We start from the raw sequence: 24,578 nt of genomic DNA on the forward strand, positions 1-24,578 counted from the left end.
GTATTACTTAATTCTACAATCAATTAGGCAACAATTTGGATATAATAGAAGCTCATGGCTTACAGTTACTATTCAAAAGAAACTTTATGAATTTGCATTAAAAATTTCCCAAATACTGTGAAATGCTTAACACCCACACAGGCAAGACTGGAGTGACATTGGCGAAGGAAAACCCACTTAAACCCGAAGCCGAAGGAGGAGAGTAACACAGGACTCAGCTCTGAATACAAAACATCTCACAATCCTTAACCTCTGCAACCTGGCAATTCCATAACCATTCCCATTCGCGCTTGCTTCCTGAGGACAGAGCAGTTTCCCAGCGTTCTGTGTCCTGCCCTGGAGATGGAGGCACTGTCTGTTCCATGCTCCTGTGCATTGTGCATTTTCTGGGCTGAATGCTGTCCTCTCCCTGCAAACCACCTACAGCCAATGAAAACAAGGCAAACAATGCAGCCGCAAAGGTAAACACTGACTAGCCATTGCCACATGCAGACTCCTTGTAGATGCCCTAATTGTCAGAATCATTGTCCTCGTCGTACCCTCTAAAAGCCAATTCCTGGTATTTCAGCAAGGAAGATGCACCAATCAATCGTTTCAGAGCCGCTCCATTTTATCCATCGTTTGGTGATGCTTTGCCACTTAGAGACGAGGGCCTTCCCCCTCCTGCTCCACCCGCATCCTGCCCAGCAGACTTAATAAAGCGCTTCCATTGGCATACTTTTCCATTTTTCATGCTTTCTTGCAAGTTCTGTCAAAGTGACAGAGATGCCATATATAAGGTGTTGGAACTTGGGCTGCGATCCATTTGACATCATAAGGTCCTTTGTTACCGGCCTGTAGGACGAGCTCTGTATGAGGAGGGGCGGCAGTGTGTCATAGCGGTAAGGAGCAGGACTCGTCGCTGCTTCGATTACCTGCTGGGGTGCTGCTGCTGTACCCTTGGGCAAGGTACTCACCCCAACAACGGCCTCAGTAAAGATCTGGGTAAGAGCATCTTCTAAATGCCAATAATGTAATGATATGGGAAGTGAAAGATTCCATGCCTCCCTCATCCAGAGGAATTTCTCATCACCCCATGTGGGGAGGAACAAAGCATTTTTCCATAATTATTTGGAATTTATTACAATGCAATCAAATCTTTCTCTTTGCCATCCCCCTGTCACTTTTTTTTCTCTCTCTCTCCCTCTGTGTCTCTCTCTCTCTTTCCCACATACCTGTAATGAGTTCCTCTGACACAGGAAATAGGCTTGCTTAGTGACAATGTTGCCAGGGCCCTCATCTCCTTTCTCTGACCCAGGATCAGCCAATTAAATGCTGCTGAAAGGGCCTCTCCTTTCACATGTACAGGGAAACGAGAGTGAATTTCAATAGACATTCCCACACCAACCATTAAAATACCCACAAAAACTAGAAAAACCCCACACTAACTGGTTAAAAACTCACAGCAGCTGGTTAAAAACCCACAGCAGCTGATTAAATACTCACAGCAGCTGGTTAAATACTCACAGCAGCTGGTTAAAAACCCACAGCAGCTGGTTAAAAACCCACAGCAGCTGGTTAAATACTCACAGCAGCTGGTTAAAAACCCACAGTAGCTGGTTAAATACCCACAGCAGCTGGTTAAAAACCCACAGCAGCTGGTTAAATACCCACAGCAGCTGGTTAAATACCCACAGCAGCTGGTTAAAATCCCACAGCAGCTGGTTAAATACTCACAGCAGCTGGTTAAATACCCACAGCAGCTGGTTAAATACCCACAGCAGCTGGTTCAAAATCCACAACAGCTGGTTAAATACTCACAGCAGCTGGTTAAATACCCACAGCAGCTGGTTAAAAACCCACAGCAGCTGGTTAAATACTCACAGCAGCTGGTTAAATACTCACAGCAGCTGGTTAAAAACCCACAGCAGCTGGTTAGAAATCCACAGCAGCTGGTTAAATACTCACAGCAGCTGGTTAAATACCCACAGCAGCTGGTTAAATACCCACACTAGCTGGTTAAAAATCCACAGCAGCTGGTTAAATACTCACAGCAGCTGGTTAAATACCCACAGCAGCTGGTTAAAAATCCACAGCAGCTGGTTAAATACCCACAGCAGCTGGTTAAAAATCCACAGCAGCTGGTTAAATACCCACAGCAGTTGCCAGGTGACCTGCCGTACCCATGCAGCAGCCTTAGGAGGCGTCACTGAGCAGTTTTTCTTTATTCATCTTTATTCATTATTATGTCCTTTCTTCATACATAACAAGAACAGTGTGTGCTGTGGGTATGATGCAAGTGATCAGGAGAGAGAGCAGTGATCAGGAGAGAGAGCAGTGATCAGGAGAGAGAGTAGTGATCAGGAGGGAGAGCAGTGATGGAGAGAGCAGTGATCAGGAGAGAGCAGTGATCAGGAGAGAGCAGTGATTGGGGGAGGGGGCAGTGATCAGGAGAGAGTGCTCTGTGTCTGAGAGGGAGTGCTGTGAGGAGGAGAGAGCAGTGGTGAGGAGAAAGCTCTGTGATCAGGTGAGAGCACAGTGGCTGAACTCTTCTGGCTCCTCTGACTAACCTGCATGGCATGGCATCAGAGTGCATTCCATTGCAGCTCATGCACGCTAATATGCCCGTGAATGAAGAAGGCCATCATCATGGCTAAATATGCTGCTTTTATCACACTTCAATTGAATGATTCAATTACACTCAAATACTTTCTCCAGAAAACAAAAAGAATGAAGGTTTTATTCAATTGAAAACATGATACTGTCACATATTTACAGGCAAGTCAGTGAAAGTAATTTTTCATGGTATGTTTGAAAATCAAAGTTTTAATTACTGTCATGAATTCTCCCACTCTCTCCCTCAGGCAGTATGGTACTCCTAAGATCGTGATCAATGGCTGTGCGTGCACAGAACATTCTAAAGTTCCCCTAAGGCAGATACATTACAGAGATGCAGGTTGTGTGAAACACAGTGGGGCTACAGGTGAGTGTTCCTCACTGGCTGCACCTGTCCTCTGATCAGAGCACACACGCAGGCAGCGACACCCTGACACCCTGCCTCTAACTGGGGGGCCATGGTGAGTGGCTCTACCTCTCCACTGTCAAAATCTTGCGAGAGAAACAGAGAAAGATGAAGTTTCATTGATCATAATAGCGGGGACAGCCTGCAGGAACTGTAGCAAAGGGAGAGAGCAGTCGAGAGTCCCTCACACCGGGGGCAACCTAACCTGGGGGTCCCTCATACGGCTCACACAGTGGGCACGCCTCCGATGGCCTCGTGGCAAACCATCCCACTCTGACACCATTTGTAGTGAAGGGTGAGAGCAGTCACCCCACCCGGCCTCCAACCTGGGTTGCCAAACCTGCAACTTGACTGCAACACCAAAGAGCCAGGCTCGTTGGTATGGCAGTCAGAGCGCATACTCAACCATAGTGACAGCACTCTGTCGCAGGGACAGCGTGCAGGGACAGCGTGCAGGGTTAGCATGCAGGGTTAGCGTGCAGGGACAGCGTGCAGGGTTAGCGTGCAGGGACAGCATGCAGGGACAGCGTGAAGGGACAGTGTGCAGGGATAGCGTGCAGGGATAGCGTGCAGGGATAGCGTGCAGGGTTAGCGTGCAGGGATAGCGTGCAGGGTTAGCGTGCAGGGACAGCGTGCAGGGATAGCGTGCAGGGTTGGCGTGCGGGGACAGTGTGCAGGGTTAGCGTGCAGGGTTAGCGTGCAGGGACAGCGTGCAGGGACAGCGTGCAGGGTTAGCGTGCAGGGTTAGCGTGCAGGAACAGTGTGAAGGGACCGTGTGCAGGGACAGCGTGCTATTCTTCCTGCAGCAGTGCAGTAAACAGGGCCTTAAGTCTCTGCAGAGGGAGGCAGGCCCAAAGGTCTGGGGTTCAAATCGGTGTGGTGGGGAGGGTGAGGGAGCTGGGGGAGGTTTAGGCTGGGCACATTTGGGGTTCACCAGCTCACTAATCTCAGAGTGAACAGGCAACAATGGAGAAAGCAATGAGGAATGGCTCACAGCACTTCCACATGTGCAGTTCACTTCCTTCCGGTCTCTTATAAATTTTGTTACATCTTAGAAAAGTTTGATATTTTCTGGCCATCAGTACCAACCTAAAGCCATTAAAACTCAAAATGATTTATAGAAATATATAATCATGTCAAAGGAGCTTATCCAATCATGTTACATCGCATTACAGAGGCCATGAATTCATAGCACAAAATATGCTTTACTAGGGCAAACACAATTTTGCAGAATCTATCAACTGCAAAGTATTTTATTTAAATGTATTAAATATGATTACATTCACAGAAAGAAGCATGATTTAGCACATGGAGGGCAGTATGTCACATGAGAACGGTGAGGTCAGTGGTCCAGAAGCATGTTGCATGATCCTTAGTGCACAACTGCTTTTCCTTTGGGAAGATCTTAGATCACTCCCACACGGGCCCCAACAGAGACAACTGAAACAGCAAAGCTTTTCCATGGTCTTTAAAACCGTGTCAAACACAAACATCACTGGGGTTTGGTCACATTACTGCATGAATATGAACAGAAACTTAAAATTCCATTAAAATTGAGACTGTCATGCAAAGAGCTGAAGGTTTTCAGTTCTTTCACAGACACACAAAGTACCTCAGCAGACAGAATAAATGCATGGAGAGGAGCTGGAGCATCACGCATTGTGAGGGAGGACATTTATTTAAACCTGCTGGAGAGAGAGAGATGGCTTCTGCTGCCAGGCCTCGGGACACACTGCTTTATTACTGACTAAAACACCGACCCATGACAGAGGCTGCACTGCTGAGCATTTCACAGTAGCTCCTCACAGGGGATAGGACAGTAGAATCACTGGCCATTTTCCGACGTAGACTGAAGATTTTGGTCACAAATAAATTGTAGAATATTATTAGGATGGCAAAAAAGCTCATCTTGCTCAAACATATACGAGTATGTGGTACGAGTGGTCTAGAGGAGCTGAAAATGTTTTTTTTTTTTTGGCAAGAACAAATTCCAGCTTCAATTACAGAATGATGAATAGGTGCTAAAAAGCATTTGCTTCTGTACCTATAAGCAAAGAATGAATTCAGAACTTGCCAGGGGTGTGTGGGTTTACGCAAACAAACTAAGATACAAAAGTAACCCCGCACAACGTTATCATCTGAGACTATAAAAATCCCTGCACAAGAAGTCAGGCAAACATCGGTGAAGAATCTAGTGCAGAAGGTGAAATGCAAATTAGCAAACTTTCCAGTGAAGCAACCCTCATGTTCACTGCTGTTTTACACAGAGTTACGCTCTGAAAACCTGGCTGATGACACCAAGGAAGGATGGACACAGCCTCATACGCGCACTCTCTCAGTGATGGAGTGCACTGTTACTCCGCTAAAAGGCTGCCAAATGCATCTGGACACAACAGACATCATGAGTAACACGTGCAAGATGACGCCGGCCTGCAATGTCCTCCACAATACGGCCACGAAACGAGAAGAAGCCTATGCCTGAATTGCTCCAGAGAGCAGGGCTGCAGTTCACATTTCATAGAATTAACCGAGCGGCTTTGAGTCAAAGCATGAACTACATGTAGCTGAATACCTTTTACCCCAGGCTTGTATTTCTGAAGTCCCACTCCCACATACTTCCTATGTGTCAGATATAAATTTCATTCAGACAAGACAACATAAGGACAAACTTTTTGGACTAAACACCACAGTGAGTAAGAGTGACTCTCTACACCACAGTGAGTAAGACTGACACTCTACACCACAGTGAGTAAGACTGACTCTCTACACAACAGTGAGTAAGAGTGACTCTCTCTACACCACAGTGAGTAAGAGTGACTCTCTACACCACAGTGAGTAAGAGTGACTCTCTCTACACCACAGTGAGTAAGAGTGACTCTCTACACCACAGTGAGTAAGAGTGACTCTCTACACCACAGTGAGTAAGAGTGACTCTCTCTACACCACAGTGAGTGAGGACTCTCCCTACACCACAGTGAACCCTGAACTTGATGCCTAACAGCCAATCAGACTGGTTACTAAATTAATCCAATATTGCAACCTGAATTTATTAAGTATAATGCAAGTTTTTACACTGGTGATCAGGGATTCCAAAAATACAAATGTACAAATATATCCAAATATACAGACAAATCATTTATCCCAAGCTCTGATAAGAGGTTAGTTGTGGTGAAAAAATTGAGCCGACAAAGACCTTATCACTAAGGAAACTAAAGAAGACAGGCCCTTTGTTAGACACCCTGAAAGGCTAGACATCATAAAATTCCACACAAAACAAAAGAGGCATGAGAGAGAAGCACCAGCACCGGACACCATAGCAGCTTCTGCACACAGAGAAAAACTTACGCTTAACACTGCTACCTGGAGACAATGTGATGAACTGAAATTGTTCTAATTTATGCATTGAAATAATGACGATATAAATGACCAACTACTGTGGCATAATTAAGATAGCAAGGCCAATTTAGTAATTAAATGAGCACAGACTATTTTAGTTAATATAATCAGATTGATTTCTGACCAATATAAATACTGTAATACTATCATAATTAACTATAATTACGATTAACCTTCATCGTTTGTAATTCATCTGAAGCAATTAATTTGTAACTCAGTATTCTCAGATATCATTCCGACTTCCTTTTGCAGATGTAGTCCATGTCAATAAACACTTGATTCATATTTGTCTTCATGAACTGTGTGGCCTGATAGTTTTGCTTGGCTGGACTGGCTCTTCAGCTGCACTGCAATGTGTGATGAATACTGTCCTCTGTCCCTCTCCTTAGACCCACAACCTGGCTGCCACTGCCCTGCTTACTAATGCAGTATTTAAGTGAAATGATGGAATGTGTGCGAATGTGTGCGTGTGTGTGCTTGTGTGTGCTTGTGTGTGTGTGTGTGTGTGTGCGCGTGTGTGAGAGTGAGTGTGTGTATGTGTGCGTGTGTGTGTGAATGTGTGTGTGAGAGTGAGTGTGTGTGTGCGTGCGCGTGAGAGTGAGTGTGTGTATGTGTGCTTGTGTGTGTGTGTGTGTGTGTGTGTGTGTGTGCGCGTGAGAGTGAGTGTGTGTCATTCTGCAGTGTGGTGTGAATGTGTGTGTGAGAGTGAGTGTGTGTCATTCTGCAGTGTGGTGTGAATGTGTGTGTGAGAGTGAGTGTGTGTGTGCGTGCGCGTGAGAGTGAGTGTGTGTATGTGTGCTTGTGTGTGTGTGTGTGTGTGTGTGTGTGTGTGCGCGTGTGTGAGAGTGAGTGTGTGTATGTGTGCGTGTGTGTGTGTGAATGTGTGTGTATGTGTGCGTGTGTGTGTGAATGTGTGTGTGTGTGTGCGTGTGTGTGTGAATGTGTGTGTGTGTGTGTGTGCGCGCGCGTGTGTGAGAGTGAGTGTGTGTATGTGTGCGTGTGTGTGTGAATGTGTGTGTGAGAGTGAGTGTGTGTGTGTGTGTGCGTGCGCGTGAGAGTGAGTGTGTGTCATTCTGCAGTGTGGTGTGAATGTGCATCTAAATGCTACTCATTCTATGGAGAGCCTTTCTCCTGCTCTCCCTCTCACTCTCACTGACCCTCATGCTCTGAGTGTCTTCTGGAAGAATGATCCATGTGACCAGTGGAATTCCCCAGCAGGTAAAATGAGTTTATTACGAGAATGTGAACAGAGGTATAACACAGCCTGCCAAATGGCATGAGGTGAAACAAGCTGGTCACATCCCTACTGTTCCCATAGTAACAAGCTGGTCACATCCCTACTGTTCCCACAGTAACAAGCTGGTCACATCCCTACTGTTCCCATAGTAACAGGCTGGTTACATCCCTACTGTTCCCATAGTAACGAGCTGGTCACATCCCTACTATTCCCATAGTAGCGAGCTGGTCACATCATTACTGTTCCCATAGTAGCGAGCTGGTCACATCACTACTGTTCCCATAGTAATGAGCTGGTCACAATCCCAGCTGTTCCTCAGTTACATGGGAGAAGAGATTCCACAGTGGGGAGAGAGCAGAATTTCTTCATGGGAGAAGAGATTCCACCGTGGGGAGAGAGCAGAATTTCTTCATTTCTGCCTCGATATGTGCTTCAGCGTTTTCACTAGGGAACACATCACGAGGACAGAACCCACTTCAGCTGTGTTTGTGCTTTGATCTGAAAAGGATAGTTTTTTCTCAGAATATTCCCTGGTGAGGCATAGGATTGTGTTTTACGCTGAACCTCTTCTCTAGTCTCTTCAGCCGATGGGCCTTGATTAGCTGCTCAACATTCTCTCAGAAATGACAACAATCTCTCACAAACTGCAATTTCCAATCACTGACAGCGACCCGCTATTAGAAGTAGCAAGCTCTCATCAGAAATAACAGAATTAGCTGCATGATATCCCAGCCTTCAATATTGGCAGAATCACATGACTCCTGTCTCAGAATACTGAGCAAAGATCAGATACAGCAGTCTGCTGTTCTATCTAAGATAAAGCATTAGATAAATGCTTTCCAAATCTTTTTTATCTATTTTACGCAGGATAAATAAATCTACTCCAGCAGGAGTCTCCTTGGGCCGTGCATGGGACTGCCCCACTGCTGTATCTGTGGCTGGCTGTGACCAGGCCTCCGACTGACCTGCAGTGAAGGTGGGTCAGTGGAAATGCGCCTATAGACTGGTAATCTGCATTAGCCCACAATAGTGTGAAAGAGATGTGACAAATACCAAATCAATAAGCAGTCTCTGTAGGTGCACCTGCAAAGGAGGACATGTGTCTCAACATTAAGAGGAACACAAGCAGCAGACACCTTGCTCTCACCGTCTGCCCTTCAGAGGCCAGGGAACAGACATGATTGGACGGCTTCAAACGACCCTATCAGCTTGAAGCTGACAGCTGTTGTGTGGTGTCAGAACACAGACAGCAAGAGTTCAATTACGAGCTTCAAACAGACACAAAGGCAACAGGGAGAGAGAGTAAACCCCTGTCACACATGTACAATAACAAAGAGAGAGGGAGGAGCGAGTGAGAGAAAGGGAGAATCACAAAGCAATAAGAGGAGAGTTATAGACAGAAATACACCAACACAGAGACACAGACAGAAATATACAAACACAGAGATATACCAACACAGAGACACAGAGATACATCAACACAGAGACACAGAGATACGCAAACACAGAGACACAGAGATACACCAACACAGAGACACAGAGATACACCAACACAGAGACACAGAGATACGCAAACACAGAGACACAGAGATACACCAACACAGAAACACAGAGATACGCAAACACAGAGACACAGACAGAAACATACAAACACAGAGACACAGAGATACGCAAACACAGAGACACAAAACCAATACAAATACCAGATACAAAGCCAATTATTTCAAAACTTACTTTCCCAAGATTCAAAAACATCCGGATCTTATTAGCAGAGGATTAAAAAAACTATTTGCCTGGTAGCTAAATGCTTCCTGAGAGAGAGTGGGAGACTGTGAGGTCATACTGAGGCAATCAGACATCTTCAGTATCAACTCTCTGACCCCTCCTCTCTCACCGCCACGGCTGGCAGTTTCTTTAGCATTTATGTGGTAGTATACATGGTATGAAATGAATCACAGTGTGCTCTGCGCTGGCATGGACCTCATTTAGATCAATCACATCACTGAGACAAGGTGTCATACAACAAACAGCCACCTCTGGGTGCTTCTCTCTCTGCAGGGCTGTGAAAACAATTATAGCCCTTTTTTGCATGCACCAGCGCTGCACCCGGGTTCCGTTCATGTAAATGAAAAGGTAGGTTTCCAAACAGCCGATGCAGCGGCCCCTCCTCCTCAGAGCACACACTCATTATCGTCACCACGGTTCCTGCTTCACTCAGCCCCTCAGTCCTGGGACGTCTCCCCTATTTATTGGAGTATTAGAGAAAAGGGGTCATGCATTTGGCAGGAAGTCAGCACACTGTGAATACAGAGTCTGAAAAGGTTTGCAGCTCAGCAGAAAGTCCAAAACCTGCAGGACTCTGTCCCATGAGTGGATCATTACAGGTTTAGCCTTTTTCCTTCATAGACTGTTACCCTACCAATATAAACAAGTGATTCAGCACATTACTGCATTCTTCTCCAAACACAAAACACAAAACACAAACACACACACACACACACACACACACACACACACACACACACACTAACTGCACTCCCCTCTAAACACACTCTAGGGCACACCACAGTGTTCAGTGAAATCCAGCTCCACACTCAGCCGAGGAGCCCCACTGGATGTCCACTGCACCCCTACCTCTGCCAGAGCTCACACGCATGCGCACACGCACACACACACACACACACACACACGCACAGGTACACGCACACGCACACACACTCACTCAACAGAAACACAGGCACACAGATTACGCAAACCTGTTTGAAAGTCCATGAATGGTATAATCCCTGTGACATGGTTAAATTTAACCTCATGGACGAGTGATTTGGTGGCTTTACCCTGGAAACGTGTAAGTGGTACATTCCAGCACACAGTGATGAACTTATACTCTAGTGTACAAATTTCTCACCGGCTGTTTCATGTCTCTTGAAGGAAGAATCTCACACTGACTGTCATTCACTGAGATTTATCTGTCAATCTCGCAGATGAAACAGCAACAGTTTCTCCACCAGGGTCTGCCAGTGCAGCTCTCCTTTCTCTTCCTAAATACTCCTTCAATGCCGTGCTCTCAATGAAACAAGTTTGAAGCCTCCCTTTTTGTGGAACGACATTTAATATTGCAAAATAATTAAGCAGAATTTTCAGTTTTGTCTGGAACTCATGTTTTATTGCTTGCGTTTCCCTGGGGCTCTGACTAAACTGGCACACCTCTTGATGTAAAATGGACAAAAAGCAATTCAGAGTGATTTATTCCAAAACCATCAGGGGAATCAAAGGCTGACAGTTTCCATTTACTCTTAATTTGTGAAGCTGAGAGCCACTGTCTTTATCTGCTGAGGTGAATCTTTCTGTGCTTCAAAAAGTGCAGACCTGGGTGTGCTTGTGTTTGCATTCAATAACAACAACAACAATAATAATAATAATAGTAATAATAATAATAATAATAAGATAATGCATATTTGCTCCTACAGGGCCAGGCTCCACCCCCTGCTCTTATTGAAGCAGACAGGAGACTGACAGGTGTATAGACCAATAACAGCATCTGCATAAGCACGATGATGTGGTGTAGCACTGCCATGCATGTGTGTTACGACATAATCTGACACCTTCCAGATTGGAGTCCCTTGGCTGAGATCCAAAGAGAAGGAGTGGACAGCAGAATTTATTTGTTTAGTGCGGAGATCAATACATCATCAAAGTGTTCATCTACAGAGGCCAACCCAAGGCGGAGCGACCGTGACACTGAATCCACTCTGCTCTGCACGCCCCGCTAAAGAGGAACAGCACTGCCTCGCACACCTCGTCCCACAGGGAGTGCTGCAGGCAAACAGCTCCTTTGTGTTATTAATATTTCAGTCTTTGCGCAAACAGTCTGACTGCTGTAATTTCAGAGTGGAGATGGTTGCCATTATGCAGTAACATTATGTTACATTCTGTATGCGTTTAGAGAATCCACCATGCACAATCGACAGAGTTACAGACAGACAGACAGACAGACAGAGGCAGACAGACAGACAGGCAGACAGGCAGACAGAGACAGACAGGCAGGCAGAGACAGACAGACAGACAGGCAGAGACAGACAGACAGACAGGCAGGCAGAGACAGACAGACAGACAGGCAGGCAGGCAGACAGAGACAGACAGACAGACAGGCAGAGACAGACAGACAGACAGACAGATAGACAGACAGGCAGGCAGAGACAGACAGACAGACAGAGACAGACAGGCAGGCAGAGACAGACAGGCAGGCAGAGACAGACAGACAGACAGACAGGCAGAGACAGACAGACAGACAGATAGACAGACAGGCAGGCAGAGACAGACAGACAGACAGGCAGAGACAGACAGACAGACATAGACAGACAGGCAGGCAGAGACAGACAGACAGAGACAGACAGGCAGGCAGAGACAGACAGGCAGACAGAGACAGACAGGCAGACAGAGACAGACAGGCAGACAGATAGACAGACGGGACCTCTCAGCTCAGCATTCTGCTGCTGGTGTAATCCTGCTTTTACACAAGCAAACAGATGAAACCTTCTTTTCATTTTGTTCATTTACCCTGTGCTGCCTTCTTACACACAGGAGACACACATCAGTGCCTCTTCAGAGTGCTGCAACACCCCCCGCTCTGCCGTATCTGGCTCTCATATCCCTGAAAGATAAGATTCGCCGAGAGGAACACGCAAAAAAAAACAAAAACAAAAACATTTAAAAGGGGAGATTTCCAGATCAGCTTCTGCTGTCAGCTGAGGTAAAGATGCTGTAAGGCTCTGTGAATACAACCGCTGATCTCAGAACAGCAGCTACACAGGACAAAACCACTGATCTCAGAACAGCAGCTACACAGGACAAAACCGCTGATCTCAGAACAGCAGCTACACAGGACAAAACCACTGATCTCAGAACAGCATCTACACAGGACAAAACCACTGATCTCAGAACAGTGTCTATACAGGACAAAACCACTGATCTCAGAACAGTGTCTACACAAGACAAAACCACTGATCTCAGAACAGCATCTACACAAGACAAATGATAAATATGTAATTATTTGGTATAGCAGATAGCTGCAATATGCACCTGTAATATGTCACGGGTACCTTATAATATCTACACTGTGCGGTGCACCCTGTATTCTCTGGAGGGCAGTGTCATTCGCAGGCTGTGTGTCTCCCCTCCACGCCCATAAATACTAACCTGCATCCCATAATTCTGGGCCATAGTTGGGAGGGTGCAACACTGTGGAACCTGGGGAGGTCCACAGCCTGCATGCAGGGTGAGAGAGGTGAGCAAGAACAGTGTGTCTGCAAGCTTAGCCAAATACTGCTGCTACTGCAAGCATAGCCAAATACTGCTGCTACTGCAAGCATAGCCAAATACTGTGGCTGCTGTAAGCATAGCCAAATACTGCTGCTACTGCAAGCTTAGCCAAATACTGCTGGTACTGCAAGCATAGCCAAATACTGCTGCTACTGCAAGCTTAGCCAAATACTGCTGCTACTGTAAGCATAGCCAAATACTGCTGCTACTGCAAGCTTAGCCAAATACTGTGGCTGCTGTAAGCATAGCCAAATACTGCTGGTACTGTAAGGTGCACATATTGCACAGGATTGCTCTCAGCAATGACCTCTCTTTCAGCAAATAAAGACTCTCTTTGACCTGAATGCAGAAGTCACCAGACCTTCCAAAAGTGTAATTTTCATGTCACTTGTAATTCATGTGATTGAGCTCATCATATGTATAAGCAGCACCTCTCTGTCTCGGCACACTGGCACGGACATGCAGTTCGGAAATGTTGCAGATACTCATGTGTTTCCGGTTTATTATTGCCTAGTGTACACGCTACTTCATTTAAGGACATTTTCCTGCCGCTTCTCCTGTTCTTAAAATGACACAGTAAACACTGCGATCTGATGTCAGGTGCCGTCAGTCTCCGGAGGGCTGAGGATTCTCCCCGCAGAGCTGTCACTCACACAGCAGCCTTCCTCTGCACCCTGACACAGGCATCAAGCTTTGCACATTCTCACCAAACTTTCTTATAACTTTCTAATAAATTTCACACTCAGAGTGAAATGAGGCAATGCACAGTCTGAAAGCTGGGCATGAACACAGCGTCTGAAAGGGGCCCCTGCTTTCCTGCAGCCACTGCTTCAAACGACAGACTCCGAGCTGCACCTTCTGCTCTCCCCTCTGAATATGAAAGTTTAGAAAATCAATCTCAGAATGTGTCCTCCTCTCTCAAATCCACACAATCCATATCCAATTGAAAAGGACAACACTTTGTTTACCGGGCAGATAAATGTGCTTTCTCCTGCCATAACCTTAGGGACAGTGGGTAAACACATTTATGAAGATATAAATATTTATATTATTGTTGTTCACATTGTTCTTTGGTGAGGTAATTTGTTTATTGTCATGCCAATAAAGCTCCATTTGGACTGAAATTCACGACAGAGAGAGAAACGCACTACTACGCTTCATTAGAAGTGTGCATCTGAGCCTAAAGGAAATGTGTTCTACCTGCTGTGTGGTAAAAGCAGAAAATCACCTCCTGGAATTACTTTCATACCGTTCCACAGCATTGATCCGATGTTCCAGGCGATCTGGGTGCATTTTTTATCCCACAAGCCTCATCTGTCCCGATAAGAGAGGCTCTGAAAGCTGCAGCCATACCACCCCCTCCCAGCCGCACAATCCAAACCCGGATTCAGGGAACTCACAATGCTGAAGGAAGCACAATGTGAGTGAGAGGACGGCTCGGCTTTTGTGTCTCTATTCAGGAGATTAAAACATGCTTTGCTTAAAATGTTGACAAAAACCACATGTGTTTTATAAGTGTTTATCTCCTTAGAAACCATCTAAAACGTATACCTCACTAAGAGCCTTTGAAAAGACTGTTACACGGGCCAGGGTGTTGAGTTTCCATTGTTAGCTGAGAGCCGGGGTGGGAGGGGGCTGCTTTTGGAAACAGCCCACTGACACACCGAGAGATACGGGGGGCTATAACGGGTGGGGGGGCTATAGCAGGCGGGGGGGGATGGGCATTCGATCGTCTAATTCTGCCCGTGTTCCACCCCTCTGAGTCAGGAGACCCTGATGTCACATTCACAGTGCTGTCACACTGAGGCCGAGGCAGGACAAAGCTCAAACCCTCAGATCTTTATCTGTGTGATTCATGCAGCCACGCATATGGCTTTTCATGTTTCATAATTATTATTTTCAGCACTGCCTGAGTTTGCTGCTTCCTGCGCTCTCTGAAACAGGTGTGCTCGTGGGAGTGTGTTTGTCTCGCAGTAATTAATGAAAGTGGCTGTGTGTATGAGTCAGGTTCCTGCAGAACACCACATGTGACCCTACACTGCACTCTGCACTGAAGCATTCTGGGAGCTCAGAGACAGCAGGTCTGACCCTGTGGGGAGGCAGGGTGGTAATGTCCCTGCACAAGCGTATTATGGCTCTGATAGTCATGTTTATGTAAATGTTTATGTTTATGTACGCATCATCTACCTTATAAGTCCAACCAAACAATTTTGTCCAATTTTTCAGTGATAAATAACACAGGTGGCTGAACATGGGTCAGTTTGTATTCAAACAGCTGGGAAGCGATGAGAAAGCTCTCATTGGCTTAGCTCTGCAGAAACACACAGAGCAGTCAAAGTACCATGCGACTGACAGGCAAATAACAACGCATTGTGGGATTGATGAACATTGTTGGACTGAAAGTTCAGACAGCTCAAGCCCAGAAAACCTGCTATTACTCTCCTGCTGCTGTTAGCATCATGTCAGCCCCTCTACTTTCACCCCCTCCTCCCCGGGACAGGTCTTGGCAGTTAGGTATTGATTTGTGCGTCTGGTTCTGAGTCCGGTGACACCCCGGGAGCCTTCATCTCTACATGTGCTGTGTACAGGGGTAGCTGCAGACCTGCTGCGTGCTCTCTCTCTGAATGAATCAGATCCACGCAGAGAGCAGGGAGCAGGAATGAGTCCGTGCAGCACAGGCCGATACAGCCACCAGGCTGATACAGACACCAGGCCGATGCAGCCACCAGGCCGATGCAGCCACCAGGCTGATACAGACACCAGGCTGATGCAGCCACCAGGCTGATACAGACACCAGGCCGATGCAGACACCAGGCCGATACAGACACCAGGCCGATACAGACACCAGGCCGATGCAGCCACCAGGCCGATGCAGCCACCAGGCCGATGCAGCCACCAGGCCGATACAGACACCAGGCCGATACAGCCACCAGGCCGATGCAGCCACCAGGCCGATGCAGCCACCAGGCCGATGCAGCCACCAGGCCGATATAGACACCAGGCTGATGCAGACACCAGGCCGATGCAGCCACCAGGCCGATACAGACACCAGGCCGATACAGACACCAGGCCGATGCACACACCAGGCCGATACAGACACCAGGCCGATACAGACACCAGGCCGATACAGACACCAGGCCGATGCAGCCACCAGGCCGATGCAGCCACCAGGCCGATGCAGCCACCAGGCCGATATAGACACCAGGCTGATACAGACACCAGGCCGATGCAGCCACCAGGCCGATGCAGCCACCAGGCCGATGCAGCCACCAGGCCGATGCAGCCACCAGGCCGATATAGACACCAGGCTGATACAGACACCAGGCCGATGCAGCCACCAGGCTGATACAGACACCAGGCTGATGCAGACACCAGGCCGATACAGACACCAGGCTGATACAGACACCAGGCCGATGCAGCCACCAGGCCGATGCAGCCACCAGGCTGATACAGACACCAGGCTGATACAGCCACCAGGCCGATACAGACACCAGGCTGCCTGCATCACTGAATGCACTGCACACACACACACACTCACGCACACACGCACGCATGCGCACACACACACACACATACACACACACACACACACACATGCACACGCTCACGCACATGCGCATACAATCACTCACACACACACACACACACACACGCACACGCACACACAAACACAAACACACACACAAACACACACACACACACCCTGCCAACACACACACACACAAACACAAACATAGACATGCATACACCCAACTGTACACTCAGGAGATGTTCGGCAGATAGGTTGGCCTGTTTGGCTTCATCTCTGAAAGCAGAATCAGTCTCTCAGTTCTAATTGGCTCTGATAGAAACACAAATTATCTGAGCTGAGAATCTCCTTTATCACATTCAATGATGAGAGCTGTAATTCCCTTACTTAAAACACAAATGTCCTCAGTATAGGACAGACTCAATACAAGCACAAACACTGTGTGTGTGTGTGTGTGTGGTGTCTGTGTGTGTGTGGTGTGTGTGTGTGTGTGTGCGTGTGTGTGCGTGCGTGTGTTGGCAGGGTGTGTGTGTGTGTGTGTGTGTGTGTGTGCGCGTGTCTTGGCAGGGTGTGTTTGTGTGTGTGTGTGTGTGTGTGTGTTGGCAGGCTGTGTTTGTGTGTGTGTGTGTGTGTGTGCGCGTGTGTTGGCAGGGTGTGTGTGTGTGTGTGTGTGTGTGTGTGTGTGTGTGTGTTGGCAGGCTGTGTGTGTGTGTGTGTGTGTGTGTGTGTGTGTGCGCGTGTGTTGGCAGGGTGTGTGTGTGTGTGTGTGTGTGTGTGTGTGTGTGTGTTGGCAGGCTGTGTTTGTGTGTGTGTGTGTGTGTGTTGGCAGGCTGTGTTTGTGTGTGTGTGTGTGTGTGCGCGTGTGTTGGCAGGCTGTGTGTGTGTGTGTGTGTGTGTGCGCGTGTGTTGGCAGGCTGTGTGTGTGTGTGTGTGTTGGCAGGCTGTGTTTGTGTGTACCATGCACTGGAGCCACAGCAGGGAAATAAAGTGAGCCACTGCTGTGAGCCTGCAAAGTGACTGACCTGAGATCAGCTCAGTAACAGACACAACCTGGCAAAACTCTACACAAAACACAAGTGATTGACTGACAGGTGTCAACACTAACTGACACATAGCATTAGAATCCATTACTGTGATCCAAACTGCAGTCTATTCAGTTTGTTCCTCCATCTGCACCTCACTTCATCAATACGAGCAGCGGACAATGGAGAGAATCAGCTTCAGCATCACAGATAAGTAGCTCCCGCAGAGTGGGAGGGAGAGAGAGGGAGAATCAAGGAGGAGGAGAGGAAAGGGGGTGAAGAGACAGAAACTGTCAAACAAGGAAGCTGCACACACACACACAGACACACACACGTGTGCATGCACACATGCACAAGCACACATGCGTGAGCACGCGCACACACACACGCACACACACACACACAATACTGAGACACACTTCAATCCCTCTCACTTCTCTGGGGAGAGACCTCTCTACACACGGGTGCACTTGCACAACACTGGCCTGAGAAACCACAGGCATGCTGGGAAGGCAGGAACAGAGTGATTATTCCTTAATATATTCCTTATTCTTTAACAGATCTTAATTATCTGTGTGGAAGGACCACACATTAACACATCATGCAAAAACCCCACAAAACCACACCACTCGCAGCCAGGAGGAAATGACACCCAGCTCTCTCCCAGCTGGTTGACACAACGCTCTCTCAGGTTGTTATGAGGTTCTCATGGGGTTATTGGTAACTCCTGCCCACAGAGCTTTGATCACTATGTTTTACCAGCCCATCATGACTAGCAGATTCAATCAAAACAAACAGCAGGATAAGCATGACACTATTTGTTGGAAATAAGAGCATCACCAAAGCCTTTGAGAGGAAGAACAGACTCTCAGTGAAACTTCCACTCTGCTGTCTTTCACATTGCTAACAGGAATGTTGAAAGGATGCAGCTCTGATCCATAACGCAAACTCCCAGCCTCTCAGGCTGCCTAACACGATAAACCCAGCCCCTGGGTGCTCAGATTTTCCCTGATTTGCTCAGCTTGCTGGGAGGATCCTTCCATAATGACGTTAAGCCCATTAGGGTAATTCAGTTTCATCATTTCCCAATCAGATAAGCCAGTTTGGCTAAACCTGGTTGCCCGTTTAGACCAAAGGGCCTCCCCTCTCTCTGCATGCTTATTGCCTCACCAGGAAAGACCGCGCAACTCGAGTCTCTCTCTCTGCTCCATCACATGCCAGTCCCACACCACAGTCTGCCTGATAACAGCCACACCTCCCGATCATGCACACACACCTGCTCAGGCATCCACACAAACACACCTGTTCAGGTGTGAGGTCATGGCAGGAGGGCAACAGAGAAACATGTTGTGCTAAGGACACAATGGGAGTGAAAGGGTGCAGTCAGGGGTTGGATGCCCCCTCTCGCTCTGAGGGAGACACACTCAGCATGTGCCATTCACAGCCAGGGGGAATCCGCCGATTCGGGGTGTCTGGTGTACCCTGAAACACAAGCTGCAGCTCCTTTGATTCTGTCACAGCAGTGAACAGAAGGTGGCAGAGAGAGAGAGAGAGGGAGGGAGAGAGAGAGGGAGGGAGGGAGAGAGAGAGAGAGGAAGGGAGAGAGAGAGGGAGGGAGGGAGAGAGAGAGGGGGAGAGAGAGAGAGAGGGAGGGAGAGAGAGGGAGGAAGAGAGAGAGGGGGGAGAGAGGGAGAGAGAGGGAGGGAGAGGGAGAGGGGGAGTGAGTGAGAGAGAGAGGGAGAGAGCGGGAGAGAGAGGGAGAGAGGGCGAGAGAGAGAGAGAGAGAGGGAGGGAGAGAGAGAGGGGGAGAGAGAGAGAGAGGGAGGGAGGGAGAGAGAGAGGGAGAGAGAGAGGGTGAGAGAGAGGGAGAGAGAGAGAGAGGGAGAGAGGGCGAGAGAGAGAGAGGGAGGGAGAGAGAGAGAGAGAGAGAGGGGGAGAGAGAGAGGGAGAGAGAGGGAGAGGGTGAGAGAGAGAGGGAGAAAGAGGGAGAGAGAGAGAGAGAGGGTGTGTGAGAGAGAGGGAGAGAGAGAGAAAGAGAGAGAGAGGGTGTGAGAGAGAGAGATAAAGAGAGAGAAGAAGAGGGAGAGGGAGAGGGAGAGACCACTAGAGAGAGGAAGGATGAAGAAAATAAAATCCCAGTATGAGCCTGGGGCGCAGTAACTTTTTCATTCTGCAGCTGAGGAGAGTGAAAAAAGATGGATATCAATTGACTCTAAAAAAAGCTTTCCTTGGTTTGTGATTTGTTAAGGGCAATACCAGCAACAACAGCCAAATAATGGAGAGTGACTCAAAATGGCACCCCCTCTACAACTGAAATTTGTTCAGTGATGACATCACACAATCACAGCCAGTCTCTGGGGGGGGGTTATATAGGTGTTTGACAGAATAATATTCCATGCCTAAGCCACAGGGGGTGTGTCATGAGCTAGGCCTGGGCGGAGCTTTTGGGCAATGCCTCATGGGTAGAACAGTGGTTATTTTAGGCCACAACACTCACCAGAAACTGTACTTATCATTGTCTTTTCTTTAGCACAAACAATATGGGTGACAGCTCCATGTCAGCAACTAACTAGCAAATATGCTTCACAATGGATTAGTCTTACTTCCTAGGTGGCTGGCTTGCTACTTTATTTTCACCATATTGATATGATTGAAAGAGCATATTCTTTTCATAGGGTCAGATGGAAAAAGGCAAGTTACACAAAAGGATTTAAGGAAACATGGGTAGTATTGTTGTGGAAAGTGAGTATTTGTTTTGTTTAAGGTACTGCTGCACTCATTGGTTGTTGTAGCTTTTGATATGAATCCTTGGTTCATTTTTGTTCTTGTTATTTTTGTACAGTTGTGGTTTTGATATGGAATGAAGACCAGTTTTTATAGACAATACATGAATTAATTGATCAATGAAAGGATGAAATTGAAACTGCCTCCAGTCCCGCTGTAGACTCTCAGGATGTTTTATAGTTGTTATGATAGCCACCCCTGGCCTGAAAGCAAATGATGAGTGTTATGGGTATGCCACATGACATCAGGTAAAGGGTGCACGGAAGTAGGGGTTATGGGTCACGTGACGTCAGTGTCACGGAGGACGGTAATTTAAATGTCTATGGCGGCAAGCACAGTCGTCGGGGAATTTGAGTGAGTACCAGTGTGGTATATTGTGCGAATTTAGTTGTTTTCTCACTTAGTGTTTAAGTGCAACTTTATGTATAAAGTTCGTGAGACGGTGGTGCATTTTTGTCGAGTTTATTTTCTAGTTTTGTTTTGTTGTTTTGGGTAGGACAGTGGAGCCGGTCCGACAGTCTATTGCAGACTGGCCGGTCCCCACCGTTTTATTTCATTCTGCTGCGCACCGATCTCCAGAACTCCTCTTTTCTCTACTCCACATTACCTTCTTCCCTCTCTCAAACCACTCTTTCTAAAACTCCTATGCACTGCTATCTCTCCAACTATCTTTTCTCTGATCCGTATAAATACTGTTCAGCCAGTAAAAACTACGAAGCACTCGCCGCTGCGTCGTCTGCCCGGCTGGACCAAACACGGAAGAGTGAGTAGCCGGGCTGTTGTACTTTTATGTGTGGAGTATTTATCCTACCAACTGCCCTGTGACTGCCTGTAGTCACCTTTGGCAGGAGTCTGGCCGTAACAATGAGGAATGGTTGTAAAGGGAATAGCAAATGACTGTGGGTTGTGTGAGTATAGGAAAAACAAGCAAATAACCCCAGAAGTGGCTGATCTCCCAGTCCAAGGCAGCCAAGGCGATCTCCTCACAGGCCAGCTCTGCGGTGCTTTGTTCAGTTTAGTTTAATTTTATTAAAAATTACGGCTCAAAGGCCAAAGTCCCGATGAAAACGCACAGCATCATACAAAATGAACGACCGCTAAGGTCACAGCCCTAAACAAACACTACCGGCTACCGGTGGAAACAGTATCATCATAACGACCAAGATCATATTAACTTAGACAAATTGCAGTCTTACAATCAATAGAGCACTCGGCACCAAAACACTGGGACAATCACAGGTGCCTCTGGACGCTGTGAAAACTGCTAAACTGTCGGCCTTCATGAGATGGTCACTACTTCTTCTAGTCAAGTTTTCACCATTTTCTCACCAAGAGCGTAGGCCTTGCAGGCCCATGCAGGGAAGAGAACACTGCCCCCTACCTGTGGGTGATCCCTCCAGCACCTCCCCGGCGTATCGAGGCTCTGTGAAGATGGGTCTGTTGTCGTTCTGATCGATCACTGACACGTCCAGCGGGACGGGACCCTCCACCACCTTCCCACTCAGGTCTGCGGTGGATACCTGCAGCTACACATGCCAAACAACAGGAGGACAGTGGTCAGTGTGACAGGCTGGAGGTCAGCGGTCAGTGTGACAGGCTGGAGGTCAGGAGGTCAGCGGTCAGTGTGACAGGCTGGAGGTCAGGAGGTCAGCGGTCAGTGCGACAGGCTGGAGGTCAGGAGGTCAGCGGTCAGTGTGACAGGCTGGAGGTCAGCGGTCAGTGTGACAGGCTGGAGGTCAGGAGGTCAGCGGTCAGTGTGACAGGCTGGAGGTCAGGAGGTCAGCGGTCAGTGTGACAGGCTGGAGGTCAAAGACAAAATCCTAATGTTTTCCCACTTCCTCAGACTGACCTGCATCTCTCTGAGTTAGCCCAAAGTTGCCACTTCAACGTCTTGTGAGAGGAGGAACACACACACACACACACACACACACACAGTCTCACGTATACACACACACACACACACACACACACACTCACACACACACACACACACACACACACACACACCACAACAATGACTCTGAATAATACAGCAGTCAGTCATACAGGAAGAAGAATGGGACACACATGAAAGAGTCACGCAGGAAAGAGTCACTCAGGAAAGAGTCATGCAGGAAAGAGTCACTCAGGAAAGAGTCACGCAAGAAAGAGTCACTCAGGAAAGAGTCACGCAGGAAAGAGTCACCAGGTTACACTCAAAGTAGACACAGTGTGGCAGAAATGGCCACTGTGCATCAACGATCCCACATCTGTTCCACTGTGAGTGTGTGTGTGTGTGTGTGTGTGAGTGTGTGTGTGTACACCTCCTCTGGACAGTACTAGATTGGGCAGTGTATCACATGTCAGATAATGCCACCAATCTAGCAGCTCTGTATCCCTGGTCCTGCCCTCTGCCCCTCCCACACGCTGCCCTGTATTTAATGAGAGCGGTGGTAAACTTAAGGGCCCTCTTTTCTCATGAAACAGTGTCAGGATGCTTTATCTCCTCCTCAAGCAAAATCACAGTTTAAGCACTCACACATGTGCATTGTGGGTAAAATTATGCCTCCTGCTATCACTCTTGCTCGACAATTACCTCCAATCATGGTGAGAGCAAGCACCTCTTTGGAGTAAGAGTCGATTGGTTCTGCAGTGGTAAAGAGCTGCTGTGTCATGAGGGGAGGGAAAACGAACGGCAAATGACTCCCCCTCCAGACAGCGTGGGGGATGGCAGGAGCACCCATGGCCCATGATAGCTCTTCATGATGCTGTGATCGATTTTGCCTCCCGTCACTCTGACAATTCGTCAGAAAAGCAGGGACATGAGCCAGAGCCGTGTCTGCCAGCCCCACTCCCGCACCCACTGTGTGCATATCACTAATGCATGCACATTCTTACACTGCGATCAAACCCCAGAACACAGAAACAGCCAGTGTAATCCTAACACCTGACACAAACAAGCTGATTTTGGAGCTTAGAGCCATTCTACATTCTCAGCTGTGTGAGAACAGCTCAGCGATCAGTTTCTATAGGGCGGTCTGGATGAGCGCGTCTGCTAAAGGCATATAATGTAAATGCATGTAATGTAAAAGCATGTAATGTAATGTAATGTAATGCAGAAACCACAGCTCCCTCAGTGACCAACTTCTTCAGTACGATGCAGAAACCTTGCAAGAGGCCCTTTCACTATGACATCATCAGGGACTGTCCATGTCAATCATTGTTCCTGTCCCCAAACAGCACATTCTGCTGCGTGTGCATGATACAGAAAAGCCCCACCACCGGAGCCATATAGGCTCCACATCTCATTCCAAAAACTCATTTTTGCGAATGATCCAGACTTACATGACCACCCTTAACGCCCACAGACTTCAGTTAACAACAACATAACGTTTCATTTGGAACAACAGGAAGTTCAACAGGAGTAGGAGTGCTGCATTTAGTCTTTTTTGCATGCATTACTTCCTGAGGGTTGATTGAATGTTACCTCAGTTCAAGCAGAGTTCATCATTAATGGAACAATCTGTGCAGGAGAAAAGGTGATTTTTAAAAAAGCAGATGCTGATTTGTGTTTACGTGCTACATTGTGAGCACTGTGATTCAGACACGATTTCCACCAAATTCTCCCTTTCTGTGACTTTTTTATGTTTGTTTTTTTCAGTCAATCTTGTGATGTACCACCCTGTGATCAAAACACAGGAGACCCCCTCTGCTAGAATCAAAAAGAGCTAAAGTAACCATCCCTGTTCAGGAGAGAAGCTCAGATACAAAGTGACACACTCGCTGATCATCAAAAACAATCAATGCTAAAAGACAACTGGCCATTAAAGGCACATCTTTTAACGTGCCATCGCCTCATGAGCTCAGCTGACACCCACACAGTCCCTGAGTGTGATGTAACTCCATGCAAATCCAGACCCTGCAGTGAGTAAATGCAGTCTTCAGGAGACACAAACCGCCCCTCTCTTCCCAGAGAAACACTATGAGTGTGCCAAGTAAATAAGATCATGCGGCCACAGATAGAAGTGAAGAGACGTGAGATACTAAATCAAAGAGGAGGCGCGTATGTATGACGCAAACCTCCAGCACACGCTAAACTGTAAGCGTGTATCCCACAGAGTTTATCATCTTCAATATACCCCTGAGCCGCAGATCTGAGCGGGAGGAAACTGAAACCATTAAGGGAAGGAACGCTGGCCGCATCTGAAAGCACATAAAAAGCATGTTTAATCAAAAGCACACATCAGATCGGAATGGCAGTCACCTGCGAGAGGAATGAGGCTGGCGATGTGCTTATATAACCAGACT

The 24,578-nt window shown here is 47.5% G+C and overlaps 1 protein-coding gene across 2 annotated transcripts in view; it reads right to left on the reverse strand.

Annotated features, from left to right (window-relative positions):
• cdh13 (cadherin 13, H-cadherin (heart)) overlaps positions 1-24,578 on the reverse strand; it is a 248,374-nt gene that overhangs the window by 97,704 nt on the left and 126,092 nt on the right. For both annotated transcript variants that reach the window (XM_036543625.1, XM_036543624.1), the window contains one exon: positions 21,673-21,817. In XM_036543625.1, the coding sequence (XP_036399518.1) occupies positions 21,673-21,817 (145 nt within the window). The remainder of the gene's footprint in view (positions 1-21,672; positions 21,818-24,578) is intronic.

This window comes from Megalops cyprinoides, chromosome 13, assembly GCF_013368585.1.
Source record: "Megalops cyprinoides isolate fMegCyp1 chromosome 13, fMegCyp1.pri, whole genome shotgun sequence".
NCBI classification, from domain to species: Eukaryota; Metazoa; Chordata; class Actinopteri; order Elopiformes; family Megalopidae; genus Megalops; species Megalops cyprinoides.